Source organism: Adelges cooleyi, unplaced genomic scaffold (genome assembly GCF_023614345.1).
Source record: "Adelges cooleyi isolate 19-005CV unplaced genomic scaffold, UGA_ACOO_1.1 ACOO_flye_CR_arks_rails_tigmint_CR_PRNA_247, whole genome shotgun sequence".
Classification (NCBI taxonomy): Eukaryota; Metazoa; Arthropoda; class Insecta; order Hemiptera; family Adelgidae; genus Adelges; species Adelges cooleyi.
In genome coordinates, this window is record NW_026095912.1 from 6,307,562 (window position 1) to 6,318,699 (window position 11,138).

The window sequence follows — 11,138 nt, forward strand, 5'->3', positions numbered from 1 at the left end:
AATACCCATATAAATTATGTGATTTAAAATAATTATTGTCAGCAGATGAAATAGTACATACTAGAATTAGTAATTATGTAAATGGTATACTGTTATGCTCTAAACAATTTCACTAAATTAAATTATATTTTTGTATGTATATAATTTAATTTAGTGAAATTGTTTAGAACATAACAAAATTCTACTCTAACTTACCTTTATTTTTAATGAATCCAAAAAACTACCATTATTGTTTATTATAAAAATATAATTGAGCCATTGAGTGATATAATTATAAAATCATAACACTACTAGATAAATTAAGTATCATATATTTATCTTTCAATACATATTATGTTTTTAAGTCCACAAAAATTTAAATACAAATTGTAAGTACTATAAATACCTATACAATAATTATGTCTAAAATAAGAAAATCACAAATCAATTTCATTGAACAAAACAAATAAGATAAAATGTACAATTTATTCACAAAATGTCTTTTTAAAGTAATATATATATATATATATATATATATATATACATGCTACTGTGTTAATAGTATAATCAATAGTAATTACAATAATAACATATTTTTACAGTCTTTACGACTGTAACAATTATTTAGTTGTACAAGCAATTTGAAAGAAAACACTTTTATATTCCTTAAACATTAGCTTTATTGTTACCCGAACAATAATATGGCGCGTTTTCAAAGACCTCAGAATTGTTTAGGCCAAAACTTTGCAACATTATTAAAAAACGTTATTGATGTGTCGGGTTTAATTCTTGCAAGTTACAAAACAATTGCTTACAGCAGCACACTTAACTCACTCACACAAGCTCTACTTAATTAACACTAATTGTTATAGCCGCACAAACAGAATTACATACTATGTATCTATAAACATGACTGTAATATAGATACAAATACCTATTTAAAAACAAAAATGTTTGAAGTTATAATAAATCTTTAAGATTAAATTTTGAAAAAATGTTTACAAATTGCCACAATAACTAAATGATCCATTTTAAGGGGTTTATTACTCAAATCTTCAAATAATGGCTCTAAAAAACCAGCCGAAATCTTAGAAGGAGGAATGACATATAGATCAAGTATTAGTTCTGGATTTACTCTAAGTATTAGCGATATGATACCTATACCTTTTTTTCGATTTAAGTAAGATATTAAATGAGACATAGGCCGTACTTTTAAAAAACAATTATTTTTAGTAGTCAAGCGCTCCGAACAAGGCATTGTTAAATAAACAGCAGACATACCTGCGTTTTTTATCATTAGTGGCAGATTTACTTCATTTATAGATTTTACTTTAGAAAGTCGTAAAGAAAATTTACCTCTTTCACTTTGTATCATGTGAATTATTGATTTTGTTATATTATGGTCACCAGAAATTAAATGACCCTTTACTAGATACTTTGAATTTTTACGTGAAATATTGCAACGCCAGACTGGACAAATATCAGGATCAGAAAACCTGTTAGCTACATCAAGTAAAGTAGTACTAGACTTCTTACTACTAAATGTATATACATGATCTTCGATGTCTGTATCACTGTCAGACGATATATGAACTACATTTTGCGAGCTTGATTGATCAGGTGAACTTGGACAACCCATATTTAAAACGATATCTTTTGAATATGATGGCTGATCCATTATCATATATTAGTTGAACAAACGGAACAAAAAAAAATACTTGACTGATGATTAAAATGACACCGCTGGTACATTCCTATAAATAGAGGTAATATCTTTAAAATACTATCTGCATTTCAGGTCTAAGATGACCTTAATTTTTTAAGCAAATGATGTTGGAATACTTACAGTTATATGTATATACATTTAAATACATGCTTTAACTAGTCTAAAACCAATTCACATTTTTAACTTGGATATTCTTAAAAAAGTTGTAAATGGTAAAACTTATTGTATTTTTAAAAGAAAATTATAACTTTGGTCATTGATTTTATTTGGTTTTGCGTTTATTATTTTGGCGATCAACAATATCACGTACTACTTCAATGACCTAAATTAGTATAATAAGTTACAGGGACTATGCTTGTCTCTAGTGATGGGAGTTGTCTCTATAGAACTATATAGATAGATGTTACAATGTACATTTATAAATCAATAATATAGCGCAGTGCTGCCAAGACACAAACTGATTTGAACGTTTGATAAAAAGCAGGGAATGATTTCAATTTAGATTTTAGGTAGGTATAATAGTAAAATGAGAAGGGATTAAGAAATGTGTAAGTTCGAAAATTTAAAAAATGTTATTTATTTAAATGAGTATTTCTTTACTTAAAACCATAACTTTAAAATTGTTTGAATTTTATAATCTTAATTGTTTTTCTTATTTTTATTTTCTTCTGATAGTAATTTCCTTTAGAAGGGATAGATTTTTTTCTTTATTCCTCTTTTTTAAACAATGTCTTAAGGATTAGGAATGAAAATTCAACCGAAGGTAAATCTAAAATGAAACCATTTATACTATATACAATATAGTTGTATATAATTGAAGGGCTGTGGGGAAAAAAGATCAATGTCAATTTTTGTTTATTCTGAGAAAATCATGTTTTTAATTTCAAAACGTAACACATTTTGAAATTAACCGGATGCCTAAGCATCCGGTGGTCGTTACTCTCGACTAATCTGTTTTTTCCCTGGTTCAAACGCATAAAAGATACAATACGTCAATACAAATAATTTGATACCAAAATCTCATTTTCCAAAAAAATTGACATTTATCTTTTTTCCCTGCAGCCCTTCAATTGTATATCTACATTCTACATATACAATTTTTTCAAAAATCTGTAGTCAAACTTTTTTTTATTAAGAAGAAACACAGAAATAAGGGAAAATTACACTTTGTCAGTTACTAGGTTGTTATGTGTGAGTGAAACAAGAGTCAACAGGTAATAAAAATATTTTCATTATATTGTTAATAACAATCTATGGATAACTATGGCATTACATTTGTATTGACTAACAACCCTGATCGTATCCACCGTAAAACTAAAAATTAATTTTAAGCATATAATTATTATCATTAGGTAAAATGCTTTTATCGAAATTTGTATTTTTATTTGTGAACACTAGACCTCCCTTAATTACTTACTACTACTACTATTACCCACTTACGTATAATACTTCATTACTAAACTTGGTTTGGACTCTACTAGTTTGAATCTACTATCCTCTGATTCACATCGAAGCTTTTATTTAAAAGTGATTTTATCACTTAGTTATAAGAATAGTTGTACATCTATGACCTACCCATCCACATTTTATTGGTTTTTTTAATGTCTTATAAGCTCTGCAGTTTTTATTAGTTAGGATAAACAAACTAATAGAATCAATTCACTTAAATATCAAGTAAATCCAGTATCTACTTACTTAGCTTAACGAGACATTAAGATCTAACACTGCTTTTCTTGAAGAGAAGTCTTCATAAATATAACAAGGAGAGTTCTTACCCCGTTAAAAGAAACTCAATAAGAATTTACTTTTATTAAATACCATAAAATACATGTTTTTGTTTGTTAAAGTTTTTGATAAACATTGCTCAAATAAATGTTTTGACATCTAAAACATTTCCCTCATTGCACCACTTATTAGACCAAAAACATTCATAGATTATAATGTAATAAATTATTATTTAAAATAAGTTACTACATTTTGTATAAATACATAAATATTATTAATACAAATATTTAGTTAAAAGAACAAAATCAAAATACTATAATTACAAAAATATTTAAATAGTATTAGTTGCTTAATTGCCATTAAAAGGATGCAACTTTTAAAAAAAATATAATTTATAATATATTCGTTTTTTAGTAATTTTATGTTAAAAAACATTCTATAAAATGATAACTATTTAATACTTGAACAAGTTTAAATGATAAAATGATTTGTGACTGGTATCACAGCTATTAAAATAATAATAACAATAAACCAAAATTGTTTTTTTGAATTCACACAAAATTTAAAAAAAAATGTTTGTACTTAGTAAATTAAATATTTATTTTTAACATTAACATGCTATTTAACGTGCTATAACATGCTATTTAAAAATATTTGACAGGTTTTGACTAATGTTTTGTATGATATACAAATTATTAATCATTGATTACATTTTTAAGGATTTTAGATTGATTAAGGATTTATGATTTGATATCAATGCACTAAAAATTCCAGTATGTTAACCTAATTTGATAAAAACTTAAAATAAACATTTAAACAAGTTAATTAATCTTAATTCATAATAATAAATGTTCAAATTGTATTTCTTCAAATACAATATGTGACATTGTAATTTGTTGATCATTACCAGTTATTTATTCATTTGAATTGAATAGGTTATACTCTTTTTCGATCTGATAATACTCTTATTATACTTCCAGCACCACCAAGAGCATATGCTTTCTCGTGCCACATTAGAAGATGACTGCTTTTTTTCTCCGTTGACTTTTCAAAACCCTTGTAAATGTACTTCATCAATATATCTACCATATCAATATCAAGTTGGCCAACAACTTCATCAATTTGTGATAATTTAGTTGCCAATAAAACTTTCATAACAACATTTAGCGCATTATCCTAAAAGAAACATAGTTTCACGTAAATTCAATACATCATTATTTAACTATTTAATTATTTCTACTTACCCTCAGCTGTTGATTTTTTGACCCTAAAGGAGCATTTTTTAGTGCAGATTTTAAAGCTTCCGCAAGTCGCCCTCTATAAAAAAATTGCTAAGGAAAATTTTATGTGAAATATAGCTATTTAATTTAGTAATCACAATATGATAACCTTAATATCTCAAAAAAAATTGTAGACGGAACAAATAATATTTAACACATGCACATTAATATGTAAATATGCATATTTTTTAATCATGCACCTAAAAAATCAATAAATATTTTATAATTGGGTTAAAGTTATTGTAATTGGAAAGTAAAGGATACTGATTTATCAATACATTGATTTCCGTTTCATCTGGAATTGTTGTTACAGACTGGAACTCTGATTGTTCATCATCTTTGAAATTTTCATTGAATTGATCGACATCAATTTTTCGAAAAGCGGAACTTCGTGTATTTTCAGACATTATAGAAGTAAATACTGTTTCCGTTTAAAAAAATTGTATTTTATTAATTATATTATTATGATTTATGACTAACTATCTATAGTAGCTGTGGTTGTGACTTGGAGTCATTTGATAGCCAAACGCATCGAGATTGATATGAACTCTTATCTATTTCGATTGCCAAACATGACATTTGATAACGGCTATAGTGATAACGGTGAACAATATTATAGTTTTTTTCAAATTTAAATTACATTTTTTGTTTATGTTTTAAAACAGCAACCTGCAAGTGCGATATAAACAAACATTTTTTTCTTGCTGTGTTAATAGTAATATGATTAAGAAAGAAGTAGTGTTTTTTCCTAAACCAATTTTAGATTCACCTGAAATTACAGTTGATCTGGTGGGATTGACTAAATTGGTCAATGATGTGAGATATTATTTTATTTTTGCCAACTCTCAAGGAACCCGTGCCGATTGTTATATGCACAAGTTTGGACATTTTACAAGAACTACTTGCTATGGATGTAGTGAAAATACCAATCACAATATTCTGTGTATAACTGAAATCGATGGAAATTTATCTGCTAACTGGTCTTTAAATCGGCTCAATAATTTTGTTATAATTTTATATGAGCCTTCAGACTTATGTGACTATGGGACAATACTTAAGAACGAAAATGACATTAACAGTTTTGTTTGTTTTATAATGCTTTCAAAATGGTTAAGCTACGTGAAAAACACAAAACAAACTAAAAACTGGTCTGATTTTAAACTAACAAAATATATAGCAAGCTATGTTTTAATATTGTTAAATGCTCTTGTCATGATTTTTGATCTAAAAATTTTAAAAGCTACTCTGTTGCGGCTAACATTGTTTCAATATATGTTGGATGTCGCAAAAAACTATGTGTGGGTAATTGAAAACCTCATGCAAAAGAATAATGTTTCTTCAAAAATAAAAGTTATCAACTATTTAATATCTTGCATATGGGATGCAATTATTGGAATATTTTGTATTTATTTTTTCAACACAATATTTGAGTCGTCCAACAATTTTTTTTCCTATACATCTAGTATTTCTTATGTATGTAAAATATTTTGTTTTAGGATATATATATATATATATATATGTATATATAATTTAACAATTAACTTTATTTAGCAGGTAATTATGGCACTTCAAAGTACCTTACAATGGCTTATGGGTAGCCCAGCAGGATTAAAACTCAACGATCCGTTGAACAGCTTACTTGGAACATGCTTCCTTTTTCTAGTGAATCTTTGGTGGTCTTTTTTAGGTATGTGATAAAATATTAGTCCCAAGATTTAAAATTCCAAAAAACTCTTAGCATTCATATGTATATTTTAGTATTTATTTTATAACTTTTAAGTATGTGTAGCTTAATAGGTAATATTTTTAAAACAAATGTATTTAAATATACGGTGAGCATTCCCACTTACTAAGGCATAACACAATTATTTTTTCTCATAAAATTAGCTCTTATTACTATGTAAATAATAATAAAACATAATTTTAAAAAAAATATTCAGTTATATGTCGGCCTTTTTTGGAATTCACATTTCAAGTTTATATGTTTATTGGAAAATTTGGATTGTCCTTCCAAATTGCAATTCTAGAAGATGTCTTAGCTATTGTTAGCTTACACGTGTATTGGATTTATGTGTATGCAGCTTGGTGAGTGCATATAAAAACATTATTATTATTAATAATATATTTCTCATTTTTATTTAGGCTGTACAAATTACAATGGAAAAGCCTTATGATTTTGGCAAAACTATTTGTTGGTCGTAGCTGTACCCCACAGCCAGGAAGGTCTATACCTTACACCACTCAACAACTATATGTTGGGACAATTTCTTTTGCTATATTACTGTTCCTGTTACCAACCACTTTAATTTATTACATCGTGTTTGTAGTTGTATGTTATAATAAAAGTTTAATTATTGAAAACAATGCCTAAAACAATATTTGGTTTTATTAAGTTACGAATATTATTGGTCATGACTAAAGGAGTACTGATTCGTTTACGATATGCATTGCAAGTATTACCAATTTACACATCACTTATTTGGTTTTTTAAACCAAATTCAGCTGCAGGTTACTACTACGTTTTTTTCTTATAAGTTATGTTAAATAGATAAGTAAGAATTTATTTTTTTCAGGGATTATCAAACTCAATATTGCTAGTAAGTCAGACTTGTCAAATACCGTAGTGCTAGATGCTACATTAGTAGCAGACTCTTGGTGGGCCACGGTTAATCATTATATTCCAGAATCAATCAAACGACCATTAACTGTCTCATGGATGACACTGCTAGAACGTGTGTGTACGGGTAAATTATTGTATCCGATATAATCTATAACCATGTAAAAAAAGACTGAAATCTAGTTGTATTTGTATTAAAATAATTAATGTTATGTAAAATTATTTAAACTATATTATATAAATTATATTACACATAAATATTTAAAATATCTTTTCACGCTACTTCTATCAAATTTTGTTAAAAATGTTAATAAATAATATGTTAATAATGGGTTGTCATGTAAACATGTAACCATAAATTAGCATAAACTAATTTAACTGTGATGATACTTAATCAAGCCACTTCACTCTGCGCAGGCTTTTCCAACTCAAAATACTATAATATAGCTAAAAGAACAATGTTAATATAATAGAGAAAGGCTGTAGGTATATATACAGATTTAGCAAAATAGTAGTGTTTAATGAATCGCACTATAATAATACTTAAGTAGGTATGAATAGTTAGATGAGAGGTAAACATTATTTTATTTAATTCTAACACATTTCAACCCAATTCAGGTTTGTTGCCTCCGTGCTAAATCAGTAATTAAATCTCAGGTATTTTTTATAGGAAGTTAGGAGTTATTATCCATTACAATTATTTGCATAATATGACACTTAATATTTACAAAAAGGAAAGTTCTAAACTGTTAGAGAGTAATAGAATTTTTAATAGGCAGTAGAGAACAACAGCTACAGTCGACTGTTAAGCCTGCAAGCATAGAGCATATTAATTTTAAACAACGACGTACGTATGTAAAAGGTAATTTATTGCAATCTGTTACAATGTAGAACAACATTCATAATGTATGTAATATTTACAAAGGCGGATTGACAGTGAAGAGCCTCCCCGAATTTCGAGTTTCGATAGTTTATTTACATTTTTTGTTCTAATGAACACCAGGTCACATCACCAGCGCCTTCTTAATCTTCTTTGGCGGTTGCTAGGAATAATGAGAACTCAGAAACAAGAAGATTATAATGATGAATTGTACAGCTTCTAAAGCATTTGTAGTGTAACTTGGCAGTTTGTCACAGTTGAAGTTTTTAGATCTTTGAGAACAGTGATAAATATGACATAATATTATGTACCAATAGGGCTCTACAAATAGTATGTATGACATTGGATTTGTACTTAATTATATTTTGGCCATGTGATGGGTATTATTATTAGTGTATTAAATTATTGAAGCCTTTTAAGTTTTAACAACAATTAAAATATAATTTATGGTATTAAAATTAGACTTCAGCGGTAAATAACCTATTTCTTTATAGGTCTATGCCCTATGGTAAATACTAAGTCATCGGTCACGGCCGTGTACTAAAGTCTAAATAGTAAATATCGTACAGTTGGCAACATCACAGAATAACCAGAAGAGACACTTTCAATATTTACATGGGTTCTTACTTCTTATGCGCGATAGATTTACTACACCTGGGGCAGAATCAGGGTAGTATTAGGCAGTATGAAGATAATTACTATTATTTCAAGCGATACGGTTCATTTTTTCATTTTCTATCCGGAAAATGTGTGAAATTAATTTCGTCAGTAATGAATAATTTTTAATAATGGTAAATTTCTAGCTACACTCATGACAAAATAGATCTATTTTTTCATGGCTTCACTGATGCTCTCACCGATTTCGAGTTCTCATTGAATGTCTCTTCTGGTTATTCTGTGGTAACATCCATGAACATTTACTATTGTGGCGGATGCAGGCAAAAGGTTGCCCGGCCGGTGTCCGAAGACATTGGTCGGTAGTTGTCGTGTGCGTATTTATATGTGCGCTCTGGGTGACTTTGATCACATGCGAGAAGTTCGCTACGGTTCGTCACAACTACCGAGATCTGATGATCTGACCATGTGTTGAGGCGGTATCGATGCCGACAGCTAGGTTGCGCTAGCTGTGGCGCCTCGTGGCCATACATCCGCTACAGTGCTGTATGTGGGCCGCCACACTATTATAATATACCGCCTGGTATCATCTTATCAACATTATATAATTTGTGATAACAGGTCTGCATTCAGCGACTGCCATAATATATCTTCTGACTTCTTATGACATAAAAAAATGCAATCGCAATGAGTTTTTTTATTACTTTGCGGCGTTGGATCTATCATTTACCGGGTAAACGTTTTGGATTTTATAGGTAATATATAGTAAGTTTTCTGTAAAAAAAAACATTTTGCTCAATTACTAATTTAATATTAATTGTTCTATTGTATAGAGCATTACCAATTTTTTTCATTTCTGGCGCTGGAATAGAGTACTTAATGATAAACTGGCATCCATTGGGTGTGAATTTTTATGAAGTATACAAACAGAAAGAAGCTAAAAGAATTGCTGCTGAGAGGATAAAGGATGAATCTTAATGTCTAAGCACATACCATTTTCACTGTATGTGAAGTGCTCTATCATGGCTTTAACATCCATGATGGTCGGTTCGCAGGTTGTACATAATCACTACAAACCTCTTGACAATTTAGAAGATTACGTCGAACGAGAAATAGAAAAATTAAAAAATGAGAAAGGAAAATCGTGAGATTGAATAAATTGTTAGTAATAAATGATACAAATTTAGTCTGTAACATATATAAATATTTTAATTAGATTGGTATAAAAATAAAATATGTATATTGTTTAACATGTTTAAATTTGTTAGTTTGTAAAAATGAATATTATTAGAAAAAATAATTATTTTAAAATATTATATACAGCTCACTATATAGTATGCATATAAAACACGCAAAACTTAAAATAGGAACTTTATTTTTTTGTTTTTGCCTGTAGAAGAATGCTCGTATTTATAGGCTAGTATAGCAGAAATGATATTTTTTTTTATGTCTACATAGATGTAGGACTTAATAATAAAACAAAAATGTAAAAGAAATTTTGATATTCTGAAAAAATGCACAATCTTTTTAAAAAAAATAAAAATAAACTGAACTAAATTATAATATATTAAAAAATCTATAAAAAAAACAACACTGTTGCAAATCCAAATTAAAATTAAGTCTAATTTTGTCAAATAATAATTGAGAAATCAAAGGTTAATTTTTGGTCGAATTATCATTATCCTCTTTCTAAGTAAGTAAAACACTAGACTTCAAATGAAAGTTATCATGAGAAAATTATCCAATTTGACTCACTGTAGAAATAATTGTTCAACTGTAGTGTAAGTCTATTCTGACATGATGAAATATATACTTATTGAATTTATCAGCTATGACGACGTATTGATAATAAAGGTGAAAGTGCACTAGTAGAACAAAACCAAGTGTTGAAAGCTTGTAAAGTCAAAACCGAAATGCAGATAATACAATTGGAGAGGCAAAATCTTAGCTGCTCTATAATATGTATTAACAACAACTAATTATAGGAAGAACATTAATGATTGATTAAAGCCTTGCAATTTGAATATATGTGAGGCAGAACAGGAAAGGGACCTCTTGCCTCAAAAATCAAATTTTAAGATAATTTCCCTTTCTGCCTTACATATTATATAGTCATTCTATAAAATATATTGAGCTTAAAAATATGTTTTTAGTATTACGGTATAAGGGTGGATATATTCAAAGTTGATCTTATAAATAACCCATATATCATAATTAACAATTAAAAATATTTTTAAATGCCTGTTGGCTGTTGATTTACGTACACATAACAACCTAAAAATTGGCGATGGTCAAAGTGTAATTTCCCGTTTTTTT

General features: G+C 28.0%; 2 protein-coding genes across 5 annotated transcripts; one reads left to right on the top strand and one right to left on the bottom strand.

Moving 5' to 3' along the window:
- Positions 1-3,484: 3,484 nt before the first annotated feature.
- On the bottom strand, positions 3,485-5,237 carry LOC126837058 (actin-related protein 2/3 complex subunit 5-B). The gene is made up of 3 exons (XM_050570794.1): positions 4,975-5,237; positions 4,675-4,747; positions 3,485-4,606 (listed from the first exon to the last, which is right to left on the bottom strand). The coding sequence occupies exons 1-3, from the start codon at positions 5,115-5,117 to the stop codon at positions 4,367-4,369; spliced, it is 456 nt and encodes a 151-aa protein (XP_050426751.1). The 5' UTR covers positions 5,118-5,237; the 3' UTR covers positions 3,485-4,366.
- Positions 5,238-5,317: 80 nt separating this feature from the next.
- Positions 5,318-7,624, top strand: LOC126837057 (phosphatidylinositol N-acetylglucosaminyltransferase subunit Q). Of its 4 annotated transcripts, none has more exons than XM_050570789.1 (6): positions 5,318-6,183; positions 6,262-6,397; positions 6,651-6,795; positions 6,853-7,039; positions 7,104-7,218; positions 7,284-7,624. In XM_050570789.1, exons 1-6 carry the CDS (start codon positions 5,431-5,433, stop codon positions 7,475-7,477), a joined length of 1,530 nt encoding a protein of 509 aa, XP_050426746.1. In that variant the 5' UTR covers positions 5,318-5,430; the 3' UTR covers positions 7,478-7,624. The 4 variants fall into 4 exon arrangements, with proteins under 4 accessions (XP_050426746.1, XP_050426747.1, XP_050426748.1 ...); XM_050570790.1 differs by having other exon boundaries at positions 6,265-6,397; XM_050570793.1 differs by lacking the exons at positions 5,318-6,183; positions 6,651-6,795 and having other exon boundaries at positions 6,287-6,397; positions 7,284-7,623.
- Positions 7,625-11,138: the final 3,514 nt, after the last annotated feature.

Coding starts and splice junctions, on each gene's coding strand:
- LOC126837058 (XM_050570794.1), bottom strand. CDS start 5,117: ATGTCTGAAAATACACGAAGTTCCGCTTTTCGAAAAATTGATGTCGAT. Junction 4,748..4,974: donor ATCAATGTATTGATAAATCA/GTATCCTTTACT, acceptor ATTTTTTTATAG/AGGGCGACTTGCGGAAGCTT. Junction 4,607..4,674: donor CAAAAAATCAACAGCTGAGG/GTAAGTAGAAAT, acceptor TGTTTCTTTTAG/GATAATGCGCTAAATGTTGT.
- LOC126837057 (XM_050570789.1), top strand. CDS start 5,431: ATGATTAAGAAAGAAGTAGTGTTTTTTCCTAAACCAATTTTAGATTCA. Junction 6,796..6,852: donor ATTTATGTGTATGCAGCTTG/GTGAGTGCATAT, acceptor ATTTTTATTTAG/GCTGTACAAATTACAATGGA. Junction 7,219..7,283: donor TAAACCAAATTCAGCTGCAG/GTTACTACTACG, acceptor TATTTTTTTCAG/GGATTATCAAACTCAATATT.